Genomic DNA, 14,728 nt, shown 5'->3' with positions numbered 1-14,728 from the left:
CAAGAAGCTGAGGTCAAACTAATGTGGTCAGTGTACCACAGCCCCTTTATTGGCACCTTCGGTGGCCACTGAGGGGTTGGACACGCTTCTGAGGACACAAGGGGTTAAAAGCAAGGATTCTCAGATGGACTTTCTCTTCCTTAGCTCTGCTTTCAGCAGAAGAGCATCTTCTCCTCTCCCCTGCCCAGGCTGGCCAGGGGGGCAGGGGAGGAGGGCCAGGTGGGCCTGGCTGAGGTAGCCCCGGACCCCGAGGTGGGAAGAGAAAGAACGAGACTGGAGTTAAACCAGCCCCAACCAGGATGGAGAGGTGCAGAACTTCGGAGCTGCCCCCCGTCCCCATGTCCCCATCCCCTGGTCCCCCTGTCCTGTCCCCCTCCCCCTGTCCTGTCCCCTTGTCCCCCCTGTCCCTGTCCTCCCCCCGCCCAGGGAGAAGGTGCCCAGCTGTGTGTGGGAGCTGCCGCAGCCTTGGAGAGCCTGAGCTGTGGCCTTGCTGGGGAACAGAAGCTTTTAACTCTTTGTGAGGCAGAGGAGAACTGTTCCCAGCCTGGATTCTCATGGCTGGTGGTCTCAGAAGAGAGGGGGACAGCCTGGGATTAAGATGATAAAGGACAATGAAAAGGATCCCCCCCATGGCAGAGAGGAACAGGAGGGGCCTTTTGGGCTGCACTTTTCTTGTGTAATGTCAGCCATAGATAGACCCTAGACTCTCCTGAACATAAATAAGATTGTATTTAGGTAGACGCTTTTTGGTTCAAAACCAGAGACTTTGTGGACTGTTCTTAGAACCCTCGGCCCCAGGAGTAAATGTGGGGGGGGGCTGCTGTCCCAATGTGAGAAGAGGGCTGGGTTTTGGTACTTGTCCAAACATCCTTAAAGAGCTCTTTATGCAGTTTTAGTCCATGGAGGGTGCTGAGGGCGCTGGACATGGAAAGGAGGGTGTCACCCTGGTAGAATTGTCCGTGTGGTGCCATGGGTGACATGGAAAGGAGGGTGTCACCCTGGTAGAATTGTCCATGTGGTGCCATGGGTGACATGGAAAGGAGGGTGTCACCCTGGTAGAATTGTCCGTGTGGTGCCATGGGTGACATGGAAAGGAGGGTGTCACCCTGGTAGAATTGTCTGTGTGGTGCCATGGGTGACATGGAAAGGAGGGTGTCACCCTGGTAGAATTGTCTGTGTGGTGCCATGGGTGACATGGAAAGGAGGGTGTCACCCTGGTAGAATTGTCCGTGTGGTGCCATGGGTGACATGGAAAGGAGGGTGTCACCCTGGTAGAATTGTCCGTGTGGTGCCATGGGTGACATGGAAAGGAGGGTGTCACCCTGGTAGAATTGTCCGTGTGGTGCCATGGGTGACATGGAAAGGAGGGTGTCACCCTGGTAGAATTGTCCGTGTGGTGCCATGGGTGACATGGAAAGGAGGGTGTCACCCCGGCAGACTGCCCCGGGCAGGGCCATGGGTGACACGGGAACACGGGAGGGGGACCTGTGTTTCCTGTGGGGATCTGTGGTGACTCCTCTCTCCCTGCATGGATTGAAGATTGGTTTTTTAAGGGATGATGACTTAGATTGGGAACAGGGTTGTGGAAGGTTTAAGCAAGTGGATGAGGATAATGTGCTTGTGTTAACTGTTAGATCATGCAAGGGATGGAAACTGGGGGGAGGAGAAGAAGTGTTCTGGGAGGTTTTCTTTTCTGCTTTTGGGTGTTTGGGTTTTCTTTTCTTGTCTATTGTCTGTTGTTATGTAAGTTGATAAAATTTTCTTTCTATTTCAAGTTTTAGGCCTGCTCTGCTCTGTTCATGACCACATCTCACTGTGGTTTATTAGGAAAAATATACACTCATGAGTGTACTGTACATTGGTCTGAATTTAGGCTTCAGGCCTGCCGGTGTCTGTGTGAAAGGCAGGCGAGCAACTTTCTCACGTTGGCCTGAGAAATCTTAAGGAGGAATTCAAACAAACCTTGGGAAGTAAGAAACCATCTGCAGGTGGTGTTTTTCCAACGTGTTTACTGGAAAGAAATGTTTACTGAACGGTGTAGAAGCTGAATAACTGGTCACGTTCTTTGTACTAAACTACTCTGTAAAAGTAGAATTTAGAAGAATAAAGTTTGCTCTCATTTTTACCATCACAGAGAGTCATGTTGTTATTCCTGTGCCATCCAAAAACCATAGCGACACTGGCACTTAACCAGCTTCAACCCATGACACCCCCAACCCTCTCCATCCCCCTGGGGTGCAGCTCTGCAGGGCAAGAGGTGTCCCAGCCTCCCTCCCTGCACCCCACAGGGCGAAACCGGGAGCACCGTGGGGAAACTGAGGCACCGTGAGGCTGAGTGAAGGTGGAGGGCTGAGACAGGGGGTGCCCGGGGAGGGTGAGGGGCAAGGGGTGGTGGGCACATGCACGTGCGGCGGCTCTCCCGGTGCCAGCTACAGGCTGAGGTCCACCACGACGTGCCGGTACACCAGCGAGTTGGCCTTGAAGCTGGGGGCCAGCAGCAGCTGCACGTCGGCCGCCGGCACGGCCCGGAAGGCCCGCGGGGCCTGCACCGAGAGCTCCTGGAACTTGGCAAACTTCTGCTTCTCCTCCTCCCACAGGTAGACGTGGGTGAAGGAGAAGTCGCTGCCCAGCGCCAGGTACAGGCGCTGCCCCACGGCGAAGGGCTGCATCACCATGGAGCCGCGCGACGGCAGCGTCTGCACCTCCACGAAGCGCTGCCCTTCCCACCGCACCACCTTGGAGTCGCCGATGTAGCGGCTGAGGCACAGGAACTGCTCCCGCTTGGCCCTGAAGTGTTTGACCATCTGCACGTCCAGCACGTCGCCCACCTCGCCCTGCGGCACGAACTGCTTCTGCGCCCGGCTCCACTGGTAGATGACGGGCGCCTGCGAGCTGCTGGAGATGATCAGCCGTGGTTTGCCGTCGTTCTCCACGTACTCCACGTCGGTGTCGCGGTGCCAGGCGTGGAGGGCTTGGTGCGAGTAGAAGCCGTTCTGGTTGAGGCGGTAGAGGCTGGTGGAGCCGGCCTTGGAGCTGTCGGCGATGACGAAGTACCAGTCGCCCTCGATCTGGAAGGCCTCGATGTCGTTGGGCTTGCGGATCTTCTGGCTGTCGATGTCCTGGATCTTGATGAACTTGTCCACAGCCGTGTCCCAGCGGTAGATGTAGGAGCCGCCGAAAAGCTGAGCCACCACCACGTAGAGCTGCTCCTGTGCCACGATGGGCTTGCAGTGCACCGCTGAGTGAGCTGGCAACAGCAACACCGTGTCACACCGGGGCTGGGCCCACCCAGGGTCACCCCAAATCGGGTCCCGGCCCAGGAGGGGACCCCCAGCCCAGCTCCTCACCCGGGATGCGATCGAAGTCGCGGAGTTTGCGCTCCACGTAGTCCCACTTGAGGATGGAGCAGCTGCTGGCACCCGGCTGTGCCAGGGCCACGTACAGGTCGCTGGCGTAGGTGAAGGGTTCGGCCGACACCGCCTGGAAGGGCAGGACCTGGTGCATGACAAAATCTGGAGCAGGGAGAGGTGGCAGTGAGGGTCTGAACACCTAGGAGCAAGGTGACAGGTGACAGGTGACAGGTGACAGGTGGTGGCAGTGCCCTACCCGTGGTGATGCACTGGAAGTCACCGAGCGCCAGGTCCCGGATCCGCTGTCCCTCGAACTGCCCGGGGCTGCTGCAGAAGACGGCGGGGACCGTGGTGTTGGTGCTCTCCAGCCACTCCACCAACCACTTGATCTTGCAGTCACAGGCCAGCGTGTTGCCACGGAGGTCCCTGCCAGGGATGGCACCGGTCACACCCAGCACCCACCGGGATGTCACCCTCTGCCCAGCTCAGTGTCCCTACAGGGATGGCACCAAGTCACACCCAGCACCCACCAGGATGTCACCCTCTCCCCAGCTCAGTGTCCCTACAGAGATGGCACTGAGCCACCCCCAGCACCCACCAGGATGTCACCCTCTCCCCAGCTCAGTGTCCCTACAGAGATGGCACTGAGCCACCCCCAGCACCCACCAGGATGTCACCCTCTCCCCAGCTCAGTGTCCCTACAGAGATGGCACTGAGCCACCCCCAGCACCCACCGGGATGTCACCCTCTGCCCAGCTCAGTGTCCCTACAGGGATGGCACTGAGCCACCCCCAGCACCCACCAGGATGTCACCCTCTGCTCAGCTCAGTGTCCCTGCCAGGGATGGCACCGAGCCATCCCCAGCGCCCTGCCCAAGCCCCAGCCCCCGGGATGTCACCCTCTGCCCAGCCCGGTGTCCCCGGGGGGCCCCGGTGCTGTGGCAGCCTCACAGGTCACTCAGGATGTCCAGCGGCTTGAAGAGGTCCCGTGGCAGCGTCTGCAGGTTGTTGTTGGCCAAGGACCTGGGGGACAGAAGGGTTGTGGGGGTGACACTCCCCTGGCAGCGATGAAGGGACAGGGCCACCCCCGCAGTGTCCCCCAGGTGCTCACAGGTGTGTCAGGGACTTGAGCCCACGGAAGGTGGCCTTGGAAAGAGCCTGGATGTCATTGTTCTCAATGAACCTGGAATGGGAGCAGACGGTGACCGGGCCATCCCGAGGGTCCCTGTGCCCTCCCTGTCCCCCTGTCCCCGTGTCCCCGTGTCACACACAGGTACTGCAGGTGCGACAGCCCGGCGAAGGCGTTGTCCCCGATCAGCGTGAACTTGTTGGAGTTGAGGAGGCTGCAAAGAGACGGGGGGAGGCGTCAGCGCCGGCCGGGCAGGGCGGGCGCCGAGGGGGCTCCGGGGGCACGGGAGACCTACAGGAACTGCAGGGAGGGGATGTGGGCGAAGGCCGCCTCGCGGATCTCCGTGAAGGCTGCGTTCACCATGGTCCTGCGGGAGACACCGAGCTTCAGCACGGGGGGTGACATCAGCGCGACACTGCCACCCCCAGGCCCCCTGTGTCACCTGCTGCCCGCCGGTGCAGCCCGTGAGGGTCGCCGGGACGCGGCAGAGGGACCCCGGCAGCCCCCTGGGGGGTGTGGGGACACGGAGGGGACGAGGGGCTGGCACCCACCCCAGGCTGCCCACGCCCTGCGGCAGCCCCTGGCCCCGGGCCATGTGCACACGCACGTGTGTAAACACACACCAGCGGGTGTGTGAGCACAAGCGCACGGGTGTAAACACCGCCTCTGCCACGCAGCCCCGTGCCAGGCTCCGGGGAACAGCCGTGTCCCCAGGGACCCTCTGTCGGGACCCTCCCAGTCGTGCCCCCCTCGGGGCTACGGTCCCCAAGGTCACAGCCGTGTCCCCTCGGGGTTCTGGTGCCCAAGGTCGCAGCGGGGACAGGCGGCAGCCCTGCTCCGCCTGGCACTGATGGATGGCTGCGTGTGCCAGCACCGCAGGACACGGGGACAGGTCCCGGGCTGTCCCCAGCCTCCTCCTTCCCCCGGAGCCCCCCACACTGACCCTACCCCGCCCTGCCCCCCAGTGCAGCCCAGCAGGAGCGTCCCTGCCCCTGCCAGCCCCGCGCTCCTGGGCTGTGACGCTGTCCCCAGCCCTGTCCCCATCCCGGGTACTCACAGCGAGATGACCTCGGGGGGCAGGTTCTTGGGCACGGCCTTGGAGTCCACGCAAAAAGCCGTGTCCCGGGTGCACGAGCAGGTCGGGGGGCACGGCGGGGGCCGTGGGGGCCGCCGCCCCTCCGCCGGCAGCCAGAGCCAGGCCACGGCGAGCAGGAGGAGGAGGAGGCGAGCGGGGAGCCGGTCCCTCAGCATCCTCCTGCCGCGCCGCAGCTCCATCACGCCCTGGCCTTATCCCTGTGTGATCCCGGGAGCTGCTCCCAACGCCGCCGTGCCCAGGAGCTGTGCAAAAGCCTTTTTTTCCCCTCTCTTTTTCTTTTTTGTTTCCCCCGGGGATCTCAGCGTGGAGGAGAAGCGGCGGAGGCTGCGGGCGCCTGACCCGCGGCTCTGCAGCACACCATGCCCGGTGCTGCGGGAGGAGGGAGGGAGAGGAGGGATGCAGGGAGGAGGGAGGGATGCGGCTGAGTGACAGCGCCAGCATCCCCTGCACGCGTGTCCGTGCGCGCGTGTCCCCGGCAGCCACCAAACCGGGGGTTCCACGCGGGGATGGCAGCCCCGGGCTGCTCTTGGGGTGCTCAGAACTGGGGGACAGGACAGGACAGGACAGGACAGGACAGGACAGGACAGGACAGGGGTGACACCCCCGGCGGTGGCTCCCCCACCTCGTCGCCGCAGCGCTGCCCCCGCCAGCTCCCTGCCCGCGGTGGCCGCAGCACGCTGGGCACCCACCCCGTCCGTCCCTGGCACCCCTCTCTCCCATGCCAGGCGTCCATCTGCGCCGTCCCTGGCACGGCGCCCGCGGGAACAATGAGTGCAGCCAGCTCCTGCCCGCCCGGGGGGGCACACGCAGCTGCCCGTGCAGAACCGGGGGTGCAGCCCCCCCCGGGGACCCCTCCTGCCACAGCCCGGGGCTGGGTGTGGAGGGTGGGCGCTGCCCACTGTTTGCCTTGGCACCCTCAGCGCTGCCGGGGAAATGCCAGGGAAGGGCCCCCGGAGGTTTTGTGTCCCCTCCCCGGCTCTTCTCTGGGCTCAGCAAACAGCACGAGTGGCTCCTCGGCAGCTGGAGTGGCCCCAGCCCTCCCCGGCCGCCCGGGATCCTATAAATCCCCCCGGGGCCGGCCTGGCAGAGGGACAGGAGCGCGCGGAGAGATGGACGACAGCTCCAAAGAGGCGCTGATGGAGGAGGCACCTCCGGTGAGGAGCACCCGCCGCCCACCCTGGGCGCGGGGCTGAGCCCCAGCTGCCTCCCCCGGGGCCGGCGGCTCAGCCCGGTGCTCCCCGATGTCCCCACAGAGGTACACGGAGTCCCCGCGCCTGTCCTGCATCCCCCACGAGCTCAAGAGCCTCCTGCTCCTGGTGGCCCTGGTGGTGGTGGCCCTCGTGGTGGTCAACGTCACCTTCCTCCTGCTGGGGCTGCACCTCAGCGAGTCCCACGCCGAGACGGTGAGGGCGGGAAGGGTCCCCCGGCCACGGGAGGGGGTTTTGGGGTGGCACCGCAGCTTTGGGGGGACGGAGCTCAGCCCCCCAGAGCTGCCCTTGCCCTCTCCCCTGGCAGGTGCTGCGGATGACGGTGCAGGGGCTGGACGGGCAGGGCGGCCCGCAGCAGCTGGCCATGAGCAAGAGGGAAAGGACCGGGACGTTCGCGGTGCGGGACGGGCTCAACGCCTCGGCCACGGTGGTGTACGACTACGGCAAGGTGTGAGGGGAACCGGGGACCGGCGGGGACGGGACTGGGCTGAGCTGAGCTGGGCTGGGCTGAGCCGAGCTGAACCGAGCTGAGCTGAGCTGAGCTGAGCTGAGCCAAGCTGAGCTGAGCTGGGCTGAGCCGAGCTGAGCTGAGCTGAGCTGAGCTGAGCTGGGCTGGGCTGAACTGAGCCGAGCTGAGCTGAGCTGAGCTGAGCCAAGCTGAGCTGAGCTGGGCTGAGCCGAGCTGAGCTGGGCTGAGCCGAGCTGAGCTGAGCTGAGCTGGGCTGGGCTGAGCTGAGCTGAGCTGGGCTGAGCCGAGCTGAGCTGAGCTGAGCTGAGCCGAGCCGAGCCGGGCTGAGCCGAGCTGAGCTGAGCTGAGCTGAGCCGAGCCGAGCCGAGCTGAGCCGAGCTGAGCTGAGCCGAGCTGAGCCGAGCTGAGCCGGCTCTCTCTGCCCACAGCTGCTGGTCGGCTACAGGTCCTGGCGTCACCGCGCCTGCTACATCACCCGCGTGGACAAGGACAACTTCCCGGGGCTGGACGCTGTCACCGAGAGCTTCCAGCGCCGGCAGGTGAGCGGTGACCACCCCTCGGGGACAGGGCTGGGGCAGGCCGGGCTCAGCACAGCCCTGGACAATGTGGGGCTGGGGGTTTGTCCCATCTGGGGGCTGCCGAGGGTGGCAGCTCCTGCTCTGCTCTCTGTCCTGCAGGATGAGGACGCTGGGGACAAGGCCGTGCCCCTGGCTGACCGCTCCATCCTGGGCACCACCATCAACATCCTCTGCAGCGCCGTGCCCGTGTTCTGGGTGTAGCAGCAGCTCCCAGTGGGACGGGACAGTGACACGGGGATGTCACTGTCCCCCACGTCGCCTTCCAGGAGGGACACGCGGGAACCTCTCCTCCTCCTCCTCCTTCTCGTCCCCATCCCGGGGACAGCCCCCCACCACGGGGGTGCTCCATCCCCTGTTGCTTTGGCAGCGCGGCTTTCCCACTGCTCTTGCCAAAAAAAAAGAAAAAGTGGGATTTGCTTTGGGATTTGCTTCTGTCTACAAAGTAAAGCCTGTGTCCCCGCCTCCGAGTGGTGCTCTTGGCCTTGCTGGGTGCTGGGGACAGGGACACGGTGTCCCAGGGGTGGGACACGGTGACACCTTGTGGGGTGCAGGGTGGGGAGGGGGATCCCTCATGTTGGGGTGAGAGGAGCTCGGGAGGGATCAAACACGGGGGGCAGCAGCACAAATGCACACAATGGTCCCACTGTCCCCACTTGTGCCCTCCCATTGTCCCCACCTGTGTCCCTCCAGTGTCCCCACCCGTGCCTCTCCCAGTCTGGAGGATGCACGGTGAGGTGGAAGGAGCGAGTTCTGCCCTTCCAGACCTTCAGAAAATGCTCCCAACCCTGTCCCCTCCTCACACCGGTGGGGACAGAGGGGCTGTGCCACATCCCCAGTGGGAGCCAAGCCCTGGGCCACCCACAGACACCACGGTCCACTGGTCCCAGCTCCCCCCATCCCCATCCTCTCCCTTTTCCCCTCCATTCCAGCCCCTCTCGCCCCACATCAGCGGGGAGCAACCTTCGGGGCCACTTCCAAGTGCTGCCCTGGAAAACAGGGAAGCAGCGTGGCTGGGAGGGGGAAAAGAGACCCCTGGAAGTTGATTTGATCTTTCCAGAGCTGCAAACTCAGTGTTGTCCCCAAAATCACTGCCATGAGGGTCACAACTCCAGGGGGGTGACACTTTGCTGGGAACAGAGGGGACATTTCCATGTGCTGACTCAGAGCCAGTAGCTCTGCTTCCCAAAAACCCTGACCGTGATAAGGAGCTGGGTCAAGAGGGTGCCCTGGGCCAGGAAAGGTGATAAGGGCTCCCACAGTGGCTGAGAACAGCCAGGAGCCACTCAAGGGACTCTTGTGGCCCTTGACACCCTGGGAAAGGAGGCAGCCTTCACCCCCCCAGTACCTGGCTGCAGGTGTTGGGGGTCCCAGAGGTGGCTGGAGGGGTCCCAGTTTCAGGAGAGGCAAAACCAAGGCCCAGCATTGTCCCCCTGCCACCTGAGGGGGACACGCCAGAGCTGGGACCCCCTCACCCCAAAAAACTCCACGCTGTGGGCACCTCTGCCAGCCCCAGGAGCCACCAGCGGCGGTGTCCGAGCATCAGACCAAGGACGAGGGTCAGGGACGCTCCCCCAGGCCACGGTGACCCCGTTCCCACCCCATCCCTGCGGATTCCAGGAAATCTTCCATGTCCTGTTTGCTCCTTGCCACATCGAGCGGCTCCAGGTGCCCAAGCTGGCGAAGGGACGTGAGCCAGGCCTGGCCTGGGCTGCGGCCACGGCCGGATGCTCCACCCTGCAGGGTTTGCTTTGGCCCTGCCACCTCGCTGCTGGGCAGCAGAGAAGTCCCCGTGCCTGGGGACAAGAGCCCTTGACCCAGTGCCCCCGGAGCCTCTCGAGCTGCGGTTCCCAGGGGTGTCCAGCTGGGAGTGGGCGCTCAGCAAACACCCCTGGAGTGGTCACATGCCAGGGCCTGGCCGCACCCCAGGGCCACCAAACCCTTCACAGGGGCCGCTGCTGTCCCCACCCCAGGGTCCCAGTATAAAGCTCCCAGTCCTGGCGGCCAGGCTGGGCTGGGAATGGGAGGAGGAAGAAGAGGAGGAGGAGGAGGAGGAGGCAGCAGCCATGGAGAGCAGCATGAAGCAGGTGGTGCTTGAAGAGGAGGTGAGTCCCTGCAGGGTGGCACTGCCACACCGGGGTGTCCCTGCAGCCAGCTCAGCCCCGGGCTTTGCCCAGTTTATCCCAGCAAGGCACCAGTGCCCGGGGTCGGGACCACGGGATGCCCAGAGGCGGTGGGTGCTGGGGGGCAGCGAGAGGAGAGCTGCTCCCCTGCAATCCCACCCCCAACCTCCTGCATCTCCCCCCCTTCCCACCCCCCAGGACTCGGGGAACGGCTGCTGCTGCCAAGGCTGCTGCTTGCGCTGCGCCGCGTGCTGCGCCAGATGCTGCACCAAATGCAGCTGGTGCTGCGCCAAGTGCTGCTGCCTGCCCAAGTGCTGCCGGTGCCCCAAGTGCCCCAAGTGTCTCAAGTGTCCCAAGTGTCCCGGCTGCGCCGGCTGCTCCGGCTGCCTCAAGAGGTCCCTGTGCTGCCTGCCCCGGCTGCTCTGTTACCTGCCCCGCAAGCTGCTGGGCTCCTGCGGCCGCCTGCGCTGCCTGCTCATCGCCGCGCTCGTGGTGGTCCTGCTGGTGGTCGTCATCGCCGTCGTCCTGCTGATGCGGCTCAGCGTTGACCAGCACCGCGCCGACGCCGTGAGTGGGGACCCCGCGGAGACCCCCGGTGCCCAGGGGAGGGGGCTCTGCTGAGGTCGCCCCTCGCCCCCCTGCAGGTGCTGCGGGCCGGTTTGTGGGCCGGAGCTGGCTGGGAAGAGGAGGAGGCCGCTTTCTACCTGGACGGCGGGGACGGGAAGGCAGCCACAGTGGTCTACGATTACAGGAATGTGAGTGGGGGGCTCTGGGGGGCGCGGGGAGGGGGAGATGGGGGGAGCTGAGCTGGGTTTGGCTTCCGACAGCTGCTGGTGAGCTACAGACCCCAACTGCACCACGCCTGCTTCGTGACCCGCGTGGACAAGGACAACGTCCCGGGGCTGGACACCGTGGTTGAGACCTTCCAGCGCCAGCAGGTGAGGACCCGGCTGGGCCAGGGAGGGGCCGGGGGGTCTCAGGGGCTTGTGCAGCCCCCCCGACATGGGGAATGATGAAGATGATGCTGAAGAATGTCCCTTGTCCCCCCTGTCCAGGCCGAGGACAAGATCTCCGTGCCTCTTTCTGACCGCTCGCTCCTGGGCACCACGGCGAGCATCCTGTGCAGCCTCCTCCCTGTGTACTGGGCTTAGAGCCCGCAGGGTGGGCAGGGGGCCCGCGGGACCCCTGGGGGACCCCCGGGGACCCCCGCCCACCCGGCAGCACCCTCACAGCGCCAGCTTTGCCGTGCAGCGTCCCCGACAGGCGCGGCCCCGCCGGGAGCATCGGCGGCTCCTCCGCGGCCGCCCCCGCGCCCCCCACGCCGATTTTGGGGTGCGGGGGGTGAGGAGGGGTCGGGGGTCGGTGCTGGAGGGGCGCGGGGGGCTGCGGGCGTGGGGCCGGGGGCGGGCGGGGGTGTGTGCGCCGCGCCGGGGGACAGCTGGTTTGTCACTTAAGTCTTCTCAGCTTCGCCAAACCCAAGTGCAAAAACGAGCTTAAAAAAACATGACATTTAAAAAAACACAATTCCCCGTTCCAGTTCTTCGCTCCCGGCTCCCGCCAGCTCCCGCCTTTCCCGTGCCTTAAAAACGCCCCGAGGGGCTCCGGGCTTGAATTTTGGGGGGAATTTCTGCTGCAGCCACAGCCTGGGGGCTCACAGGAGCCCCCCCAGAGCGTGGCTGCCTGACCTGAGCTGCCCCGGCCTGCTGCCAGAGCCAGGCCGGCCTGAAAAATGGGTCTGTGCTGTGCCAGGCCGGAATAAAGGAGCAGGGCAGGAATCAGGGCTGGGAGCTATTCCTGGAGACAGCCTGTGCCCAAAGCAGCCGCGGCCACCAGACGCTGCCCGAGGACAGGGATCGCTCACCCAGAGGATTTAGGGCAGGGATGCTGGAGCTGCTGGGATCGGGAGGTATCGGGATCAGGCATTATAAGAATCGAGCATTATTAGGATTTTTAGGATGAAGGAGCTGGTGTTGGGATCGGGCATTATTAAGCTCAGGTGTTTTTAGGATGGGGATGCCAGTACTCTTAGGATCAGGAATTATTAGGGTCAGGATCAGGTGTTATTGGGATCAGATTTTATTAGGACTGAGATGTTGGTACTATAAGGATCAGGAGTTATAAGGACCAGGATTTTATTAGGCTCAGGCGTTATTAGGATGGGATTCAGCATTATTAGGACCAGGAATTATTGGGACCAGGAGTTATTGGGACCAGGCCATTGTCCTGGAGGAACACGGAGCTGCCCATCCAATCCCCCTGGCAATGGGAGCCCGCCAGCCCCACAGCTGCCTCGTGCCAGTCCCAAAGTGGGCACCGCCAGCCCCCCACTGCCCCCACACCTGGATCCAGCCCCGTTCCCACTCCTGGCACTGGGGAAGCTGCTCCTGCCGGGAAAGCGCAGCTGCAGCTGGCCGGGATGTGGGGCACCCATCCAGGGCCTCCTGCAGCTCCGGGGTGTCCCCTCCCAACCCCTCCCTGACCCCCAGACCCCCTCGGCCTCCCCCCAAGGCCGGAGCAGATGGAGGAGGTGACAGAAAGTTGGCAGGACCCCCAGGTCCTTGTGCAATAATTCCAGTATCCCGATTTCCGGAGGTTTGCAGCACAGTGGGGACCTCGGGGGGTCCTGGCAGGGGAAATCAGAGTAAACCCCCCAATAGGTGCTGGGAGGGGGGGATCCCACCCTGGGAAGAGGAGGTGCCACCCTCCAGCCCCCCTGGGCTGTGTCACTGTGGCCACAGGGGACAACCCAGCGCCGGTCACTCACTGCACGGGGGTCTCCGAGGGGGTCACTGCTCCCGGTTCCGTGGGGGAAAAGGTCCTGGGAACCCCCCGGGCTGCTCTTGGCTGCAGAGGTTTTGGGGATGGAAGCCACGGAGAGCCGAGGATGGGATCCAGGAATGCTCCTGGCAGCTCCTGGTGTCCCCCACCCTTGGCACGGCCCTCCTGCCATTCCAGGGTGCCATGGATGCCCTGCAGGGCGGGCAGGCTGAGGTGGCAGCGCTGGAATCCATGTGCCCGTGCCAGGTGACTTCCACCCAGGGCTCCTGGGATGAGCCCAGGCCCGGTGGGATGCTCAGCTCCCTTTCCAGGTAGGGCTCCAGGCTGGAACTCTGCTGGCCACCGACCTCCAGGACCACCAGCACGGCTGCGAGGGAGCCACGTCCCAGGAGCTGAGCCCGGCGTGGGAAAGCCGGGCTGGGAAAAGGCTCCTCAGAGAGCCCGGGCTCCCCGGAGCGCTGCGTGAGAAAGGGGCGATCTCAGGGTGGGAACGGCCGGCTGGACCCTGACATCATGGATTGACATCATCCAGGGACTCGGCCCGCAAACATCCTCCCCAGCCCGAGCGCGGGGTGAAAACAGAAAGTATTCCAAAGCCTGGATTGTTTGTTTTTTTGGGAGATCGGAGCTGAATCCAGGGGTTGCTCCCCAAATTCCCATCCCTGGGATGCGCTGTGAGGCGTGAGGGCCGGGGGCAGGGCAGGAGCCAGCCCGGCTCTCCCGGGTTTATTTATCTGCTTTGAGGAGGGAAGTTTTGCTGGATGTGGGTTTTGCAATAAGGGAGAACGAGGAAAACATCCTGGGATGATCCTGCTGGGGGAGGAAAAGAGCAGCGGAGATAAGGGCTGGAGGAGACTCTGGCACTCCTGGTGGGAACAAGCCAGGCCCTGGGTGCAGGGGATCCCCAAAAAAGTGAAGGGAAAGAGGATTTGGGGGCTTGGTGGGCAGGGAAGGGAGCAGAGCCTGGACACCAGTGTCACCCAGTGTGTCTCTGTGGAGGTCACCGGACACAGGGAACACTTAAAATCCTTAAAAAGTGAAGTTAATTCCAGTTCTGGGAGTGCTGAGAGGATGGGGATGGGTCTGTGGGAGCAGCAGGAGCAGCACGGGATGAGCCAGATCAGCTCAGCCCCGGCTCCTGCTGCAGCATTCCCGGGCTGGAACATCCCAGGCAGGGACACTGCAAGGGGACAGCGCTGGGTCTTGGCATCAGGGCACCCTCGGATGGCCCTGGGGTCTCACCCTGCTCCCCAAACACTCCCTGGGGTGCTGACCCAGCTCCCTGGGGTGCTCACACACCCTCCCTGAGGGGCTCATCCCACTTTTGGGGTGCTTGGCCACCCTTCCTGGGGTGTTTGCCCAGCTTTTGGGGTGCCCATCCTTCTCCTGGGGTGCCCATCCTGCCCCTGGGGTCCCCATCCTGCCCCTGGGGTGCTCATCCTCCTCCTGGGCTCCTTGCCCACCATTCCCAGGGTGCTCTCCCAGTTCCTGGGGTGCTCTTTCAGTCCTTGGGGTGCTGCCCAGGATGTGGGGTGCAGGATAAGGGGTAAAGGACCAGGGATGCAGGGTTGGGAGTCCAGGCCCAGGAAATGTGGGGTGGGAAATGTGGGGTGGGAAATGTGGGGTACCAGCCCAGGACCTGGGGTAAATGTGGGGCCGGGTGATTTGGGGGTGCTGGGGGACACGGGGTGGCAGGGGAAATATCGGGGGACACGGCGGGGGAGCGGCGGGTCAGGGACGGGCTCGGGAGGGGCGGGGGGTGGGCTTGGGACCGGGAAAAATGGAACAGGACCGGGGGAGTACAGGATCGGTACCGGGGAGCACGGGATGGGGCCGGGGAGGCTCGGCAGGGTCGGTACCGGGGGATACGGGACGGTACCGGGGGAAACACGATCGGTACCGGGGGATACGGGACGGAACCGGGGGAAACACGATCGGTACCGGGGGATACCAGACGGGACCCGGGGGTGCAGGAGCGGGCCCGGGGGCTGAGGAGGGGCA

At 64.0% G+C, this 14,728-nt stretch overlaps 3 protein-coding genes across 3 annotated transcripts in view; 1 reads left to right on the top strand and 2 right to left on the bottom strand.

Moving 5' to 3' along the window:
• REEP4 (receptor accessory protein 4) overlaps window positions 1-14,728 on the bottom strand; it is a 115,103-nt gene that overhangs the window by 4,259 nt on the left and 96,116 nt on the right. The window lies entirely within an intron of this gene.
• On the bottom strand, window positions 2,103-6,070 carry LGI3 (leucine rich repeat LGI family member 3). Its single transcript, XM_063420109.1, has 8 exons — window positions 5,536-6,070; window positions 4,774-4,845; window positions 4,621-4,692; window positions 4,461-4,532; window positions 4,301-4,372; window positions 3,607-3,776; window positions 3,348-3,512; window positions 2,103-3,247 (listed from the first exon to the last, which is right to left on the bottom strand). Exons 1-8 carry the CDS (start codon window positions 5,751-5,753, stop codon window positions 2,430-2,432), a joined length of 1,659 nt encoding a protein of 552 aa, XP_063276179.1. The 5' UTR covers window positions 5,754-6,070; the 3' UTR covers window positions 2,103-2,429.
• Window positions 6,208-11,282, top strand: SFTPC (surfactant protein C). The gene is made up of 10 exons (XM_063419987.1): window positions 6,208-6,728; window positions 6,828-6,977; window positions 7,090-7,230; window positions 7,680-7,790; window positions 7,929-8,026; window positions 9,526-9,931; window positions 10,148-10,516; window positions 10,594-10,704; window positions 10,777-10,887; window positions 11,005-11,282. Exons 1-10 carry the CDS (start codon window positions 6,342-6,344, stop codon window positions 11,098-11,100), a joined length of 1,980 nt encoding a protein of 659 aa, XP_063276057.1. The 5' UTR covers window positions 6,208-6,341; the 3' UTR covers window positions 11,101-11,282.

Source organism: Prinia subflava, chromosome 29 (assembly GCF_021018805.1).
Source record: "Prinia subflava isolate CZ2003 ecotype Zambia chromosome 29, Cam_Psub_1.2, whole genome shotgun sequence".
Lineage (NCBI taxonomy): Eukaryota > Metazoa > Chordata > Aves > Passeriformes > Cisticolidae > Prinia > Prinia subflava.
Note: the sequence above shows the minus strand (reverse complement) of the source record. Positions and strands in the feature narration are given on the sequence as shown.